Here is an 18555-nt window from a genome sequence, read left to right as displayed (position 1 = left end):
ATTCTTCCTCCTTTGTCAAAGACAAGGTACCATAGGTGCATGGGTGTACCTCTGGGCTTTTATCTGATTCTGTTGGTCTATATTTGGTGTCTTGTGCCAGGACCATACTGTCTTGATGACTGTAGCTTTGTGGTATAGTGTGAAGTCAGGAAGGTTGATTCTTCCGTCTCTCTTTTTCTTTCTCAAGATTGCTTTGGCTATTTGAGGTCTTTTGTGTTTCCATACACATTGTGAAATTGTTCTAGCTCTGTGAAAAATACCATTGATAGTTGATAGAGATTTCAGTGAATCTGTAGATTGTTTTGGTGGTATGATTATTTTCATAAAATTGATTCTTCCAATCCAAGAACATAGTATCTCTCTCCATCTCTCTTGTGTCATCTTTGATTTCTTTCATTAGTGTCTTATAGTTTTCTGCATACAGGTCTTTTGTCTCTTTAGATAGGTTTATTCCTAGGTATTTTATTCTTTTTGTTGCATTTGTGAATGGCATTGTTCCCTTAGTTTGAGATTTTCCATTGTTAGTAAATAACAATGCAGGGATTTTTGTATATTAAGTTTAGATCCTGTGACTTCACTATTTTCACTGATTAATTCTAGTAATGTTCTGGTGGCATCTTTAGGATTTTCTATGTATAATATTCCAAATCCTGAAAGATGATGCTGTGCAAGTGCTGCACTCAATATGCCAGCAAATTTGGAAAACTCAGCAGTGGCCACAGGACTGGAAAAGGTCAGTTTTCATTCCAATCCCAAAGAAAGGCAATGCCAAAGAATGCTCAAACGACCGCACAATTGCACTCATCTCACACGCTAATAAAGTAATGCTCAAAATTCTCCAAGCCAGGCTTCAGTAATACGTGAACCATGAACTTCCTGATGTTCAAGCTGGTTTTAGAAAAGGCAGAGGAACCAGAGATCAAATTGCCAACATCCGCTGGATCATGGAAAAAGCAAAAGAGTTCCAGAAAAACATCTATTTCTGCTTTATTGACTATGCCAAAGCCTTTGACTGTGTGGGTCACAATAAACTGTGGAAAATTCTGAAAGAGATGGGAATACCAGACCACCTGACCTGCCTCTTGAGAAATCTGTATGCAGGTCAGGAAGCAACAGTTAGAACTGGACATGGAACAACAGACTGGTTCCAAATAGGAAAAGGAGTATGTCAAGGCTGTATATTGTCATCCTGCTTATTTAACTTCTATGCAGAGTACATCATGAGAAACGCTGGACTGGAAGAAGCACAAGCTGGAATCAAGATTGCCGCGAGAAATATCAATAACCTCAGATATGCAGATGATACCACCCTTATGGCAGAAAGTGAAGAGGAACTCAAAAGCCTCTTGATGAAGGTGAAAGTGGAGAGTGAAAAAGTTGGCTTAAAGCTCAACATTCAGAAAACGAAGATCATGGCATCCGGTCCCATCACTTCATGGCAAATAGATGGGGAAACAGTGGAAACAGTGTCAGACTTCATTTTTCTGGGCTCCAAAATCACTGCAGATGGTGACTGCAGCCATGAAATTAAAAGACGCTTACTCCTTGGAAGGAAAGTTATGACTAACCTAGATAGCATATTGAAAAGCAGAGACATTACTTTGCCAACAAAGGTCCGTCTAGTCAAGGCTATGGTTTTTCCAGTGCTCGTGTATGGATGTGAGAGTTGGACTGTGAAGAAGGCTGAGTGCTGAAGAATTGATGGTTTTGAACTGTGGTGTTGGAGAAGACTCTTGAGAGTCCCTTGGACTGCAAGGAGATCCAACCAGTCCATTCTGAAGGAGATCAGCCCTGGGATTTCTTTGGAAGGAATGATGCTAAAGCTGAAACTCCAGTACTTTGGCCGCCTCATGTGAAGAGTTGACTCATTGGAAAAGACTCTGATGCTGGGAGGGATTGGGGGCAAGAGGGGAAGGGGACGACAGGATGAGACGGCTGGATGGCATCACTGACTCGATGGACATGAGTTTGAGTGATCTCCGGGAGTTGGTGATGGACAGGGAGGCCTGGCGTGCTGCGATTCATGGGGTCGCAAAGAGTCGGACACGACTGAGCGACTGATCTGATCTGATCTGATGTATAATATTATGTCATCTGCAAACAGTGAGGGTTTTACCTCTTATTTTTCTTCTGGATTCCTTTTATTTCTTTTTATTCTCTGCCATGGCTCTGTTTTCCAAAACTATGTTGAATAATAGTGGCAAGAGTGGGCACTTTTTTTGATGTGGACCATTATTAAAGTCTTTATTGAATTTGTTACAGTATTGTTTCTATTTTATGTTTTGTTTTCTTGGCTCTGAGGCACATGGGATCTTAGCTCCCCAGTTCAGTTCAGTTCAGTTCAGTCTCAGTCGTGTCCAGCTCTTTGTGACCCCATGAGTCGCAGCACGCCAGGCCTCCCTGTCCATCACCAACTCCGGAAGTTCACTCAGACTCACGTCCATCGAGTCAGTGTTGCCATCCAGCCATCTCATCCTGTCGTCCCCTTCTCCTCCTACCCCCAATCCCTCCCAGCGTCAGAGTCTTTTCCAATGAGTCAACTCTTCGCATGAGGTGGCCAAAGTACTGGAGTTTCAGCTTTAGCATCATTCCTTCCAAAGAAATCCCAGGGCTGATCTCTTTCAGAATGGACTGGTTGGATCTCCTTGCAGTCCAAGGGACTCTCAAGAGTCTTCTGCAACACTACAGTTCAAAAGCATCAATTCTTCAGCACTCAGCCTTCTTTACAGTCCAACTCTCACATCCATACACGAGCACTGGAAAAACCATAGCCTTGACTAGACGGACCTTTGTTGGCAAAGTAATGTCTCTGCTTTTCAATATGCTATCTAGGTTGGTCATAACTTTCCTTCCAAGGAGTAAGCGTCTTTTAATTTCATGGCTGCAGTCACCATCTGCAGTGATTTTGGAGCCCAGAAAAATGAAGTCTGACACTGTTTCCACTGTTTCCCCGTCTATTTGCCATGAAGTGATGGGACCGGATGCCATGATCTTCGTTTTCTGAATGTTGAGCTTTAAGCCAACTTTTTCACTCTCCACTTTCACCTTCATCAAGAGGCTTTTGAGTTCCTCTTCACTTTCTGCCATAAGAGTGGTGTCATCTGCATATCTGAGGTTATTGATATTTCTCGCGGCAATCTTGATTCCAGCTTGTGCTTCTTCCAGTCCAGCGTTTCTCATGATGTACTCTGCATAGAAGTTAAATAAGCCAGGTGACAATATACAGCCTTGACATACTCCTTTTCCTATTTGGAACCAGTCGGTTGTTCCATGTCCAGTTCTAACTGTTGCTTCCTGACCTGCATACAGATTTCTCAAGAGGCAGGTCAGGTGGTCTGGTATTCCCATCTCTTTCAGAATTTTCCACAGTTTATTGTGACCCACACAGTCAAAGGCTTTGGCATAGTCAATAAAGCAGAAATAGATGTTTTTCTGGAACTCTTTTGCCTTTTCCATGATCCAGCAGATGTTGGCAATTTGATCTCTGGTTCCTCTGCCTTTTCTAAAACCAGCTTGAACATCAGGAAGTTCACGGTTCACGTATTACTGAAGCCTGGCTTGGAGAATTTTGAGCATTACTTTATTAGCGTGTGAGATGAGTGCAATTGTGCGGTCGTTTGAGCATTCTTTGGCATTGCCTTTCTTTGGGATTGGAATGAAAACTGACCTTTTCCAGTCCTGTGGCCACTGCTGAGTTTTCCAAATTTGCTGGCATATTGAGTACAGCACTTTCACAGCATCATCTTTCAGGATTTGGAATAGCTCAACTGGAATTCCATCACCTCCACTAGCTCCCCAACCAGGGGTCAAACCTGTGCCTCCTTTGTTAGAAGGCGAAGTCTTAACCATAGAACTACCAGGGAAGTCCCTTGAATACCTTGGATAGCCAACAGGGACTATTGTATAGCAGATGGAACTCTGCTCAGTGTTATGTTCCAGGGGAGGGAGGTTTGGGGGAGAATGCTAACATGTATATGTATGGGGGAGTCCCTTTGCTGTTCTCCTGAAACTACCACAACATTGTTAATTGGCTATACACCATTACAAAATAAAATGTTTAAAGTTTGGGGAAAAACCTTTAATTGCATGCAGGCACGCATGAGCTACTCCCTCCTCCAGCGCCCCTTCACCACGCCCAGACACCGTGTTCCTACCCACTGGGTGATTCATCACACATGCCCTCATTTTAGGAAGAGTTGCAGCTACATTCTTTGAAAAAGAAAGGAATTCAATTGAGCATATAGGTTAAAGTTTTTAATCTTTCTTTTTATTCCCCATCTGAAAGGATCTCCATGTAGATATTTTTGCTGATTATTGTGTTTGCTGTGCCACATTCAAGTTCATCTCTAAATCTGTAAACATGCTATTCCTGCCTCCTGCCCCAGCTTTAACAGAACTGAGAGCTTCAGGCTTCTGTGATCCTTTTTCTTAACCCACTGGACTTGTAGAGTATAGAAAGCAAGCTTTAGAGTTTCAATCCTAGCTCTACTTTTTATTAGCTATGCAATAATAATGACATAATAGGAGTTGCTAACATTTATGGGGTGATTATGCCAAGGTTATATGTCTCATGACTTTTATGATATGAGAGTTCCAGTCGTTAGCATCTGGAATATGCCTTCAAATGCATCATCTCGTTCTGTTGTCACATGTCCTGTGATAAGGCAAAACACAGCCTGTCCAAAACCCCATAGCTACTTTTGAGAGCTGGGACTAAAACCCAGATTTCTTGGCTTTTTTCATCCTATCCCCATTAGCTTAATCATATCAAATTCTGAGTGTTTCTTAGCTGAAGGACAGCCACATCATGGGGTGTCTAAATTAATGCCACCCCTGAATTGCCTTTGTTGACATTAATTGGAAATGACCAAACCACTGCCCGGTTGCCTACCAGTCTTTCTGTTATATATGTCTCAGTAAGCCCTGCCTTTTCTTCACACTTTCAGGAAGTGATTTTTTTTCCTTTGGTGCTTGAAGTACTACTGCTCGGATTTTTGGATCTTAACTTTGTTCCTTTTTCAGTTTTCTTACCCCTATTAGCTCAATAAACAAAATTAGCCAGTTTTTGAAAGGAATAGTAAACCCTGAAATAAACATAATGCCCTTTGAGAAAGAAACCAGATACCCACCAATTTACAGGTTGCTAGCACAACCTTTCTGAAGCCTATTAAGGAATCATTCAGTCACAATAGCTCTATAGCCACCATCCATCCCCTGTTTCTTTATAGAATACCTAAGACTCTGGACAGTAAGGTCTGGGTTTTACATTTGCACCACTGCCAGTTTACAAATATTCATACATTACTGGTTTGGGGTTTAAATACCTTCTCTTGTCATCTTTCCTCACTGTTTTGCTGTGTCGGTTTAGGAAATACTTACTGAACACTTAACTGCTGGATACTGTCCTTGGTATTGCTAGGGATACAGATGAGTTGGCCTAATCCCAGTCTTCCTCCAAGAGGCTCAAAGAGCTTAGAGCCAGCTGCATTTTACTCCAGCTTTTCTCCCCTCTCAGGGAGCACAGAAGTACATGTTGACTAGAGCAGTGGGTGTCATTGTAGTTTGTTTTGAATAACTTGTAGTAAGTTTGGTAGGCAGTAGGGAATTGTTGAAGGTTGGAAGCATTGGAAGCATTGTTGAAGCATTGGAAGCAACTGGTTTAAACATGCTTTTTAGGAAGATGAATCTGGTGCATAGGATGGATTGGAACATAGGGTGACCAGGTATAGTCACCCCGGTGGTTGAGATGACAGTTTGTATGACACTTGATTTTTTTTTTTTTTTTAAACAAAGCATCTTTGTATCTGATTTCCTTTAACCCATAAGACAATTCCGTGAAGTTGGGGTGAGCAGGCATTGTCTTTCTTAGTTTTCATGGATGCAAACTGAAGCTCACAGAGGACCTATGATGGCTGAATGTGTGGTAATGACTTGAGGAAAGGGTTGGCACTGGGATGGAAGGTGGGCCCAATATGGATGGCATTTTGGATGCCAGAGCTATAGGGCTTGAGATCTGAGTAGATACGATTATCAAGGAGAATGAGGAGTCACGTAACACTGAGGTTGTCAGGTCAGTTTTCTGCAAAGGGTGATGCATTCAGAAAAATAGAGAAATCAGACAGGGAATGTGGCAAGTTTGGTTTTGGACAGTAGATTGAGGGGCAGGCTGTAACAAGTGGACAGCTTGGAATCTGAGTCTTAGATTGGAGCCCATTGTTTTTGATAATTAGAAGACCATGTGTGACTTTAGGGAGTGATTTCAGTAGTGTGGTGGAGGAAGAAGCCACAGCATGAAGATAGGTTGAGGTAGAATTGCTGGAGGTGGGAAGGGGTAAATGGGAAGGACAGTGGGAGGTGTGGGTGGAAGTGATCACATGTTCTTCTTTAGGTGCAGAGGGAACCAAGCTACAAGAGGATTTTGTGGTGTGTGTGGAAGGTGAATTTGGGGAGCTCCCCAAAGAAGACTCTTGTACAGGATTAGGTGAAATCACCTCTGAGTTAAAAGGATGAGAAGGATTTTGTGCTAAAGGCAAGCAGAGGTCTGGGACAGCAGATATGAGAAGTGTTGTTGAGGGAGTTGAGAAAAGGTGAACCAAAGAAGAGGCTCAAAGTTAGGAATTGCGAGGATTCCAATCAGCATGGTTTTGTGGCTTTCCAGTAGTTCTTGGAGACCAGAAAATAGGATTGGAAGGAGTAATCATTAGGGCTTTTCAAGACTGGGTAGCCTGTCATGAGTTCTGGTGGTAGTGGAAGAGACTGTCAGACTTAACAGTCTAAATGGCAGTTTGGAATTATTGATGGCTTTCGGTTATCAAACCAAATCTTATGTCTTATTCTGGGCACATGCACAGAGCCAACGGGGAGGGAGTCCTGCAGACCTCCAGCAGCTGGCCTGGGCTTGTAGCAATTGGCTCTCTGCTGTCTGTTGTGCTCATCTTTGAAACAGGAATAACTACAGCCTACGTTAACCTTGATGTAGTGCTATACCAGTGATTCTGTGCTGTGTATAACCTCTTGTTTCATTAAGCATTGTTGTAACTTAATGAAAACATTTTGGGGCAGCCTTTTTCAAAGTCTGCAGGATTGAGAGAATATATCTATGAGCCCCATTTACTCCCTGTTGTGAATTATTTTAATTTAGTCTGCAATCTCTCTCCACACCTATTTTTCCCCTTTCATTTTGGAAACTCACATTTTCACTTTCTTTAAAGCAGGGATGAAGAAGACCCTGCAAGATGAGATTGAAGCTATCCTGCAGGAGAGGATTATGGTGCTTGATGGAGGGATGGGGACCATGATCCAGCGGCACAAGCTGAGTGAAGAAGACTTCCGAGGACAAGAATTTAAAGATCATGCCAGGCCCCTGAAAGGCAACAATGACATTTTAAGTATAACTCAGCCCAGTGTCATTTACCAAATCCATAAGGTAAAGCTTCCTTGAGTTCTTATATTTTTATCTATCATTCTGCAAGTCCTTTGGTGTCCTGAGGGCAGACCACTGTGCTAAGTGCTCTGGGCGAGACAGAGAAAGGGGTGATTTATTCAGAAAGAGGTGGCTTATTCAGAAAGCAGGTTTCAGTTCAGTTTGGCTGCTCAGTCATCTTGGCAACCCCATGGACGGCAGCATGCCAGGCTTCTCTGTCTATCACCAACTCCTAGAGCTTGCTTAAACTCATGTCCATAGAGTTGGTGATGCCATCCAACCATCTCATCCTCTGTCGTCCCCTTCTCCTCCTGCTTTCAGTCTTTCCCAGCATCAGGGTCTTTTCCAGTGAGTCAGTTCTTCACATCAGGTGACCAAAGTATTGGAGCTTCAGCTTTAGCATCAGTCCTTCCAATGAATATTCAGGCCTGATTTCCTTTGGGGCACCTAATTCACTACAGCAGCCCCAGTGATGTGAAACTGAAAGGTAATTGTTATTCTCATTCTGTAGATTTGAAAACTGAGCATCTCAGAGGTTAAATAACTGGTGATACAGAGGATCGCTGACTTGAAATCCCATGTTCTTTCATCTCATTTTTCTGTCTAGCTAGCCAACATAAATAGATCAGAAGCAGGTAACTGGCTATTGCTAGACTTTTAAAAATAAACATAAAACTAAATTGTTTTATAGGTTATCATAGGAATTTTGTAGAACTATGGCTAAAAGAAATAAGTTGATTTAATCTGTTTTCTTGGTCTGGATTCAATTTGAAGGACAGAGTGACTTTACTGAGAAAATTTTCTCTTTGGAGTAGGGCATTGTTATAGATATTTCAGACTTCTTTTAAAAATTGCGGTATAACTGACAAATAACATTAGTTACAGGTGTGCAACGCAATGATTAGATGTTAGTATATGTTACAAAATGGTCACCACAGTAAGTCTAGGTAATATCTGTTACCATACATAGTTACAGTATTTTTCTTGTAATGAAGATTTTTAAGATCTACCTTCTTAGCAACTTATAGTGGTAGTAACTGCAGTCTTCATGCTGTGCATTCATCCTCGTGACTTACTTTATAACTAGAAGCCTGTACCTTTTGGCCCCCTTCATCCGTTTCCCCCACTGTCCACTCCCCAACTTCTGGCAACTACCTTTCTTCTTTTTTATAGCTCAGTTATATTCCATTACATATACATATGACATTTCCTTTTTTCATTCATCTGTCAGTAGACACTTAGATTGTCTCCATATGTTGACAACTGTAAATAATGCTACAGTGAACATGGGTACATCTTTTTTTTAAAAATTTATTTAACTGGAGGTTAATTGCTTTACAGTATTGTGCTGGTTTCTGCCATACATCAACATGAATCAGCCGTAGGTGTGCTTATGTCCCCTCCTCCTTCAGCCTCCCTCCTACCTCCCACCCCTCTAAGCTGTCATAGAGCACTGGGCTGAGCTGCCTGTGCTGGACAGCAGATTCCCCCCGGCTATTTCACACGTGGTAATGTGTATGTTTCAGTGCTGCTCTTTCAGTTCATCCTCCCCCTCCTCCTGCTGGGTCCCACAAGTCTGTCCTCTGTGCCTCCATCTCTGTTCCTGCCTGGCAAAGAGATTCATCAGTACCACTGTTTTAGATTCCATATATATGGGTTAATATATGATATTTGTTTTTCTCTTTCTGACTTACTTCACTCTGTGTGACAGACTCTAGGTTCATCTGCCTCACTAGAATGGACTCAAATTCATTCCTTTTTACGGCTGAATAATATTCCATTGTATATGTGTACCACATCTTCTTTATCCATTCATCTCTCACTAGACATCTGGGTTACTTCCATGTCCTGGCTATTGTAAATGGTGAACATGTTGCAGTGAACACTGGGATATGTGTGTCTTTTAGAATTGTGGTTTTCTCAGGGTATATGTCCAGTAGTGGGATTGCTGGGTCATGTGTAGTTTTATTCCTAGTTTTTTAAGGAATCTCCATAGTGACTGCATCAATTTATATTTGCACTAACTGTGCAAGAGGGTTCCCTTTGCTCCACTCCTTTCCAGCATTTGCTGTTTGTTGATTTTTGATAATGGCCATTTTGACTGTTGGGAGGTGATACCTCATTGTACGTTTGGTTGCATTTTTCTAATAGTAAACGGTGTTGAGCATTTTTTTCATGTGCTTATTAGCCATCTGTATGTCTTCTTTGGAGCAATGTCTATCACGTCTTCTGCTCATTTTTTGGTTGGGTTGTTTTTCTGATATTGAGCTGCATGAGCTGCTTGTATATTTTAGAGGTTAATCCTTTCTCAGTTGCTTTATTTGCAATTATTTTCTCCCATTCTGAGGGTTGTCTTTTCATCTTGTTTATGGTTTCCTTTGCTGTGCAGAAAACTTTTAAGTTTAATTAGGTCCAATTTGTTTATCTTTGTTCTTATTTTACTCTAGAAGGTGGGTTATAGAGGATCTTGCTGTGATTTGTATCAAAGAGTGTTCTATCTGTGTTTTCTTCTAAGAGTTTTATAGTTTCTGGTCTTACATTTAAGTTCTTAATCCATTTTGAGCTTATTTTTATGTGTTGTTAGGAAGTGTTCTAATTTCATTCTTTTACACCTAGCTGTCCAGTTTTCCCAGCACCGCTTATTAAAGAGACTATCTTTTCTCCATTGTATATTCTTTCCTCCTTTGTCAAAGATAAGGTACCTATAAGCGCATGGGCTTATCTCTGGGCTTTCTGAGAGAAGCAAGCAACCGAAGGAACCGTCATTGATTCTGTGAACCATTCACAGTTTCACTGTCCTGACCGTATGTTCTTAGACATGCATGGCTTAATATTTGAAACAAGCATGCTACTGGCAGAATCAACTAAGTATCTTCTATCTTTTTGAGTTAGTGGTTTTGTTTTATTTGGATAATACCCAGAAATAAAATTGCTGGGTCATATAGTAGTTCTATTTTTAATTTTTTGAGGAGTCGCCATTCTATTTTCCATTGAGGTTGTGCAAACTTTACATTCCCACAAGAGCTCCCTTTTCTGTATCTCTTTACCAACACTTGTTATTTCTTGTCTTTTTGATAAAAGCCATTCTGATAGGTGAGCTCTGATATCTCACTGTGATTTTGATTTGCAGTTAGTGATGTTGACTGTCTTTTCATGAACCTGTTGGCCATCTGTATGTCTTCCTTGGAAAAATGTCTGTTGCAGTCTCCTGCTCATTTTTTCCTTTTTGGCCATGCCATGCTGCATATAGAATCTTAGTTCCCTGACCAGGGATCCAACTATACCCCCTGCAGTGGAAGTGTAGAGTCTTTAACCACTGGACTGCCAGGGAAGTCCTGTATTCTGCCCATTTTTTTTTTGAATTGGTTTGTTTGTATTTTTTTGTTAGTTACTGAATTGTATGAATTCTTCATTTTGGATATCCATATCAGATACATGATTTGCAAATATTTTCTCCAATTCAGTAGATTGCCTTTTCATTTTATTGCTTGTTTCTTTTGCTGTGTAGATGCTTTTTAGTTTGATGTAGTCCCACTTGTTTATTTTTGTTTTTGGTGCCTTTCAGACTCTTCTTAAGGAAATCACTTAAACGAATGAATGATTAAATGATTCATTGAGACTGGAAGGAACCTTCCCTTGGCTGGTCAAGACTTTGTTCTAGATAAGATGCAGAATAGTTTTCATTTCAAGAAAAACTAGGAATACCTTTCCTTTGTTGTAATAGAAATTGTCAGTACTAGAAGATTTAAAGTTGGTTCTTGAAGAGGTTGATTCTACAAGTTTTTCTGCTAGGCCTTCTAATATGTAGTCAAATTGCATTATAAAATTCCAGTACATTGTATATTGGGAATGCCATCATGGGTATGAATTGCTTGATACAGTTACAATTATTATGCATGCATACTCAGTCATGTCCAACTTTTTGAAGCCCCATGGACTGCAGCATGCCAGGCTCCTCTGTCCGTGGGATTGTCCAGGCAAGAATACCGGAATGGGTTGCCATTTCTATCTCCAGGGATCTCCCCGATCCAGGGATTGAACCTGTGTCTCCTGTATCCCCTGCATTGCAGGAGAATTCTTTACATTGAGCCACCAGGGAAGCCCAATATGGATACAAACATCAGTTCTTATCATGCAATTGGTGAAATCGCCGCCCTTCCCCAACCATTAGCTTCCTGAGGGCACTAATTTATGCCTATTTTTCACTACTGAATTCCAACTGCTTAGAACAGTATCTTGCACAAAGTAAGTCAGTAAATGTTTTTCAAGAGAGTGAATCTTTGTCTTCTGTGTTAGATAGACAACTAGAAAGAATAGCAAATTTCCCAGGATAGGGACATGAATCAAAATGGCAGTAAATACAATAAGGTGTATCTGGCTGTCCCATTTGTGAGGGATATTGATTCGCTGGAGTTCTCTGGATGTAGAGACCATATCGTGTTCATGGATGAGGAAGGAAAAAAGACTAGGTCTTTTCACACTTAGTTATTTCTAGTAGTATTACTGACCATAGAGCTGATCCACTGATCCTTAATTTTAATGGAGTGTCCAGGCTCTATACAAAATGCAAGTCTCTGACACTAAGAATGTAGGTGCCTGACTTTCAGCTTCTGGTTGGGGAGGCATCTATTTCAAAGGCGTCCTTGTCTGTAAACACCCTGCCAGCTGTATGAAACGGCTGCTGACTGACCGACTAGCAACCAGGCTTCCCCCTCCATGAAGTTCCTCTTGGAGAAAGGCCTGGGTAACCTAAATGAGTGACCCTGCCTTTTCCTTCCTGAACCCTAATTCCTACTGTTAGGTTTTAAGTTCTTCAGTAAAGAGTGAACCCACAATATTCTAAGCATCTACCTTGATCCCAATGAAGACAGAACCCTGGTTCTCTCAGTTATTTCCCTCTAACCCCCAGCTACCTCACTGTGTGGCCTGAGCATGCCTGCACCCTTCAGGACCTGTGGATAGTAGGACCTTTTTGTTTTTTCAAAAGTTCCCTGATAGTAATTGCTGAGGTGAGTCTTGCAATTGTGATAAGAATCGCTAGGGCCAGTCAGGCCGTGGCCTTGGCTCCGCCCTGGCTCAGCACTGGGGGTAAGGCCCCAGGTGAATGCCTCATGCATTTCTTAGCTCATTGCTGTTGTTAGGCTGAGACCTACAGGAACTGATATTTTAAAACACCTGTAGGTAGACTCTGGCTGTGTTGTCATTAATGGCCTCCTTTAATCTTGACAGCTTTTACAGAAGAAACCAGAGGAGCAGAATAATTAAGTAGCTTGCCCACATCCATCCATGCTTTTTTGCTTAAACTTTTAATTTTATATCGGAGCATAGCTAACTAACAATGTTGTAATAGTTAAGGTGCACAGCAGAGTGACTCAGCCATACATGTATGTGTCTCCATTCTCCCTCAACTCCCCTCCCGTCCTGGCTGCACATGAGATCGAGCAGAGGTCCCTGTGCTACACAGTAGGTCCTTGTTGCGTATCCATTTTTAATATAGCACTCACACGTGTTTTAATTGGTGAGAATAGGCTTGGAATCTTGGGGTGTCATATCCCGAGTCCATGAGTGGGATATTATTCCAGGAAAGAAGGTGGAGAGAAAAGGTGAAGAGCTAGAAAAAACACTTTATAAACTTCATATTATGGAAAATTTTAAACCTATGGAGAATTGGAGAAAATAACTGGGAATTTAGAAATACTCTCTGCCTATTTATAGAGATAATATGTGTTCATTGTTACAAAAATAAAATGTCTAGCTTGATAGAAAAACATAAAAGAAAATAAAAACCACCTGTAATATCAGTATGTGTGTTTATGCCCAGTTACTCAGTCATGTCCAGCTCTGTGACCCCGTGGACTGTAAATTCAGTACCAAGACATACTTGCCATTCACATATTTTAATTTATATTTCAGACTAGTTTTCTGTATTTGGGTTTTTAAAATTAAATTGGGATTATTATTACTCCATACTATTTTATAATTTGCATTTTTTAATACCATGAGTATTAAATATTCTGAGACATGGTTTTAATAACTTTGTACAAATTTATTCTGTACATATATCACCGTTTGCTTAATTTAACCTTATTCCTAGGCCTTAAGGTTGTTTTCAGTTTTTCTTTCTCTTTTTTGAAAAGCTAAATTTTAATTTGTTCTGATAAAACAGAACTCATAGTTAAGAATAAATTTCCTTTTAACCGATACTCCAAATTTCTATTTTTTTCCCCCAGAGATAACCACTTACACTAGTTGGTGTATGTCTTTCCAAATCATTTGTTATGCATTTATGCATAAGTGTATATGTTTGTGTATACTAGAAAACTCAATATTATTTGTATGTGTGTATATTTTAAATTTATATGGTGTCATATTAATTTTGTTTTTCTACTGAATAGTATTTTTGGAGATGTTTCCATATTCGTAGATATTTATACACAGTGTTGTTGTTGTTGTTTTACCTATTTTTTGGCTGCTTGTTGCATGCAGAATCTTAGTTCCCTGACCAGGGATCAAACCCATATCCCCTGCAGTGAAAACAGAGTCTTAACCACTGGACCACCAGGGAACTCCCCACACATGGTGTTTTTTAGCTGCCACATAACATGTAATAAAATGGACATATTATAGTTTATTTAGCCGTTTCCCTATTGGTGAGTATTTAGGCTGTTTGTGACTTAAAAGTGTGTAAATCTTGGATTTTATTTCCAAATATTTCGCAAACAGTGTCTTATCTGCTTATGTGGGGTTACGTTTACTCAGTGTTGGAAAATCAGGAGTTTACTTAGTGTTGGAAAATTCACCAGAGTGTTTATCAGATTGAAACAGAGTGAAACAAGGAAGAAAGATTTCAAACAGGGAGAACAGGAGGGCACCAAGGTCCTCGGGGTTTAGTGAGGGTTCTGATCTGGCTCGCAGGAGCCAGGACCTGTGGGCTGAAGCAGCTGTGGTCAGAATTGAGATTGCAGCGAGAGGGCCCTTCTCAACAGAATCCTAGCTGTGCGGAAGCTGGGACATGGCAGAGGAACAGACGGAATATTTGTTGAGGGCCATCATGTGCCAGAAGCTTGATGTGTGATCTGTGCTATCATCTGGTCACCGGTGAAGCAGGGTTATACTACTTTCAAATGAGGAAACTGAGGCTCAGAGTTTAAGGAACTCGACTCAGTTCACACCGCATTTGAACTTTGTCTGACTTCAAGTTCTGTTTTATTTATACTACATGCCTTTTTATGAAATCCCTATATCCTTTTGTGTCTCTGTCCTGTATGTACTGCAGTGCCTTGCACTTAGTAAGTAGTCAAAAGGTATTTGGTGAAGATGGTGAGGAAAAGGCAAATTTACTATTAGGAGGCAGGGATTCTGTGACTCATAGCATTGACATGACTTTCTCTTGTTGCAGGAGTACCTCCTAGCTGGGGCAGATATCATTGAAACAAATACTTTCAGCAGCACTTCTATTGCCCAAGCTGACTATGGCCTGGAACACTTGGTAAGGATTTCATTTTTGCTTGTATCTGAGATAGTCATGAGCATTTACTATTGGTAGTTGCTAGTGAGAAAACCAGCCAAACCTGCAGGGTCAAGCTAATATCTAGTTATCTGTTGTTTGTGGTCAGACAGAGGAAATGGTTGGAATCTCTTCGGCTTGTAACCATAACAGCCCAGTCATTTTCCAGCTGGTTTCTTTTGTGGACAAGTGATAATCAAATAAAAATGATGCTTATTATGCAGTAATTGAATAAAAGCATAATGGTTGGCCATGTGTGCAGTTTTGTGAAGCCTTTTGAATTGAGTGACAGATCTGGTTTCCTTTTTTAAAAAAATGGTGGCAAAATACATGTAACATAAAATTCACCATTTTAACCATGTTTAAGCGTGCAATTCAATGGCATTACATATATTCACATTGTTTGCTGTGCCACCATTACCACCATCTATCCATGGAACGCTTCATCTTGTAAAACAGTAAACTCTATACCCATTAAACAATAATTCCCAATTTTCCCTTCCCCCAGCCCTTAGAAACCACCATTCTGCTGTCTGTCTTTGTGAATTTAGTTCCTAGCTGCCTCATGTAAGTGGATTATCAGTATTTGTCCTTTTGTGACTGGCTTATTTCACTTAATGTCCCCTAAGGTTCACTCATGCTGTAGCATGCATTGGAATATCCTTCCTTTTTCAAAGTTGAATAGTAGTCCATTGTATGGATATACCATATTGTGTTTATTCATTCATCCACTATTGGATACTTAGGTTGGTTCTGCCTTTTGGCTGTTGTGGACAGTGTTACTCTGAGCACAGTGTACAGATAATCTGTTTTGCATCTGTGCTCGCATATCTTTTGAATGTATACCCAGAAGTAGAGTTGCTGAGCTATACAGTAATTCTGTTTAATTTTTTGCAAAACTACCACACTATTTTCTGCAGTACCTGCATCATTTTATAAACCCACCAACAGCATACAAGGGTTCCAGTTTTTCCACATCTTTGCCAGCATTTGTCCTGTTTCTTTCTTTTTTTTTTTAATAATTTTATTTGTTTATTTTTGGCTGTGCTGGGTCTTCGTTGCTGTGCAGGCTTTTCTCTAGTTGTAGCGAGGAGGAGGTCTGCTCTCCAGTTGTGGTGCTCAGGCTTCTCATTGCGGTGACTTCTGTTGCAGACCACAGGACAAGTGCGGGCTTCAGTAGTTGCAGCTCCTGGGCTCTAGAGCACAGAATTAATAGTTGTGGTACACGGGCTTAGTTGCTCTGAGACATGTGATATCTTTCTGGTTAGAGGATCAAGCCCATGTCTCCTGCATTGGCTGCTGCTGCTGCTAAGTCACTTCAGTTGTGTTCGACTCTGTGCGACCCCATAGACGGCAGCCCACCAGGCTCCCCCGTCCCTGGGATTCTTCGGGCAAGAACACTGGAGTGGGTTGCCATTTCCTTCTCCAGTGCATGAAAGTGAAAAGTGAAAGTGAAGTCGCTCAGTCGTGTCCAACTCTTAGCGACCCCATGGACTGCAGCCTACCAGGCTCCTCTGTCCATGGGATTTTCCAGGCAAGAGTACTGAAGTGGGGTGCCATTGCCTTGGATTCTTTACCACTGAGCACCAGGGAAGCCCTGGATTTGTTTTTGTTCTGTCCTCTTAGCAGGCATCTTAGTGGGTGTGGGGTAAAGGATCTGGTTTCTTTTTAATCAACACAATGCTTCCATATTCAGTTTTTGTAAACCTGATGAAAATAGGTGGTAGAGGCTGAGATTCCTATTTCTGGGTAGAATTTTTCCCAGACTTGCCTCTGTGTTCAGGCATGTAGTCCTGAGTGCCCTGACACTGATTTCCCTCAGTATTGGGGCTTTGTGAAATCACTTGCCTTTGGGGTTATCAAGGGAAAATGAAATTGTGTCATAATTGCTTTTGTGTTATTTTGGGGCAGGATTGGCAAACTTTTTCTTTAAAAGGCCAGGCAGTAAATATTTTAAGCTTTGTTGGCACATACAGTCTCTGTTGCAACTGCTCAACACTGGCATTATAGTGCAAGAGCAGTAATAGCACGTAAATGAATAGGCTTGACTATTTCAATAGAACTTGTGGGCACTGCTTTGGACCTTTGTGTATGCTTGCCTTTTAGTCATAATGAGAGGGTTCATGGCCCTTCTCCAGATCCTCTAGAGGTTAATAATCTGCAAAAAGTTCAGACCCACTGTCTCTAACCATTGTATGGTGAAAGAAACCAGGGCCTGAGGGAGTTGCTGAGGGAACTGCCTAGGCAGGTGGTGACAGAGCTGGTTCTGGAACCCAGGTGTCCTATCTCTGAAGCCTGTGATTTTCCCATTACTGTTTTTTTTCTCAGCATATTTCGTGACATCAGCTTATTCTGATGTGCCAGATGTCCAGAGATTGCCAGCTAGCTCATGGTTTGGGGGAGGAACGTAAAAGTAGTTCCCAAAGACTTGCCCTTCCTGTTGCCTTCATTTCTGGGGCAGCTGGTAGGCCTTATTGGCTAAGATTTTATTCAGACCTCAAATTAATTCACTCTGCATTTTCTTATTGAATAAAATTGAGTTTTAGAAGGTCATGAATTCCTTACTTATTTTATGGAAGAAAAAAGACAAACTAACCTTTGCCATTGATGTATTAGGCCTACCGGATGAACATGTGCTCTGCGGGAGTGGCCAGAAAAGCAGCCGAGGACATATCTCTCCAGACAGGTAAGGAACCTTGTTCTCCTTTTTTTTTTTTTCTTTTTGCTTTAAAAATCAAAACAAAAAACCAAAGCTGCTTCCTTTGACATTCTTAGCTGTAATAATCTGTGCTTATTGCCCTTTTTCCTTCCGTGACAGCTGGCCTACAGCAACACTGCAGATGCCATCATGTACTTGTTTGTAGGTTACTTCTCTGCAGTTTCATAATCAAGCATTCAACGTCTCTCTGAATTGACCCCATCTCCATCGGTCTGTCTCCTGCTCTGTGTTTATTCGATGTTATGTCTTAATTTTATAGCTGGTACCATGGATTCCCCATGCGTTTACAGCTAAGATGATCTCTCCACCTTCAGAAGCACATCTTCAGGTTACTGAGGCGCAACTGACTGCTGTGGTCATAGTGGTGATCATTAAGATATTTGATCTTATCCATTTTAAGCGACCCTCATCCTTGAGGTTTTCCTTACCTAGGTAAAGAGAGATGGTCTTTGGAGTGTTTTCCACTTCATGCCACTAATGTCTTTGAAGGCGCTGTTGTGTAGCACAGTAGAGTCAGTCTTGCTGGGATTTGAAAAATGGCTCCCCAAAATAACTCACCTCCTGGCTGGCTGCCATAAGAACACTTGGGCACCAGCTGGAGGGGAGGCTTTGAGGGCGGGAAAGGGATAGAAGAAATATATGGAATCCCTTAAGATTTGGAAATGTGAAATTATTGCCAACAGGAAAGATGTAAAGCAAAATTGTTAGGAAGTTAGACACAGCATACTAATGAAGACTGAAGCAATTTATAGGAACTCTGTTTCTGAGAGATAATGTTAAATATGGAAGGGCATAGACTATTGCCCCAAAAGAATCACAGGGCAGAGGATATTCAGTCAGCCAAAGCAGGGAAAGATAAGAGTGTTTTTCTTATACCAACATTATTGTCCAGCTTGGCAGTGGGGT

General features: G+C 41.1%; 1 protein-coding gene across 6 annotated transcripts in view; it reads left to right on the top strand.

Annotated features, from left to right (window-relative positions):
• The window catches only part of MTR (5-methyltetrahydrofolate-homocysteine methyltransferase), a 132546-nt gene that overhangs the window by 8723 nt on the left and 105268 nt on the right, over nt 1–18555 (top strand). For 3 of the 6 annotated variants that reach the window (XM_086382787.1, XM_086382792.1, XM_086382795.1), the window contains exons 2-4: nt 7212–7426; nt 14823–14912; nt 17547–17616. In XM_086382787.1, the coding sequence (XP_086238913.1) occupies nt 7212–7426; nt 14823–14912; nt 17547–17616 (375 nt within the window). The remainder of the gene's footprint in view (nt 1–7211; nt 7427–14822; nt 14913–17546; nt 17617–18555) is intronic. The other 3 variants (XM_086382788.1, XM_086382793.1, XM_086382789.1) reach the window with 2 other exon arrangements.

The sequence above is a fragment of the Bos grunniens genome, chromosome 28, assembly GCF_055505025.1.
Source record: "Bos grunniens cultivar Pamir isolate PY7600 chromosome 28, Bosgru_T2T1.0, whole genome shotgun sequence".
NCBI lineage: Eukaryota > Metazoa > Chordata > Mammalia > Artiodactyla > Bovidae > Bos > Bos grunniens.
Note: the sequence above shows the minus strand (reverse complement) of the source record. Positions and strands in the feature narration are given on the sequence as shown.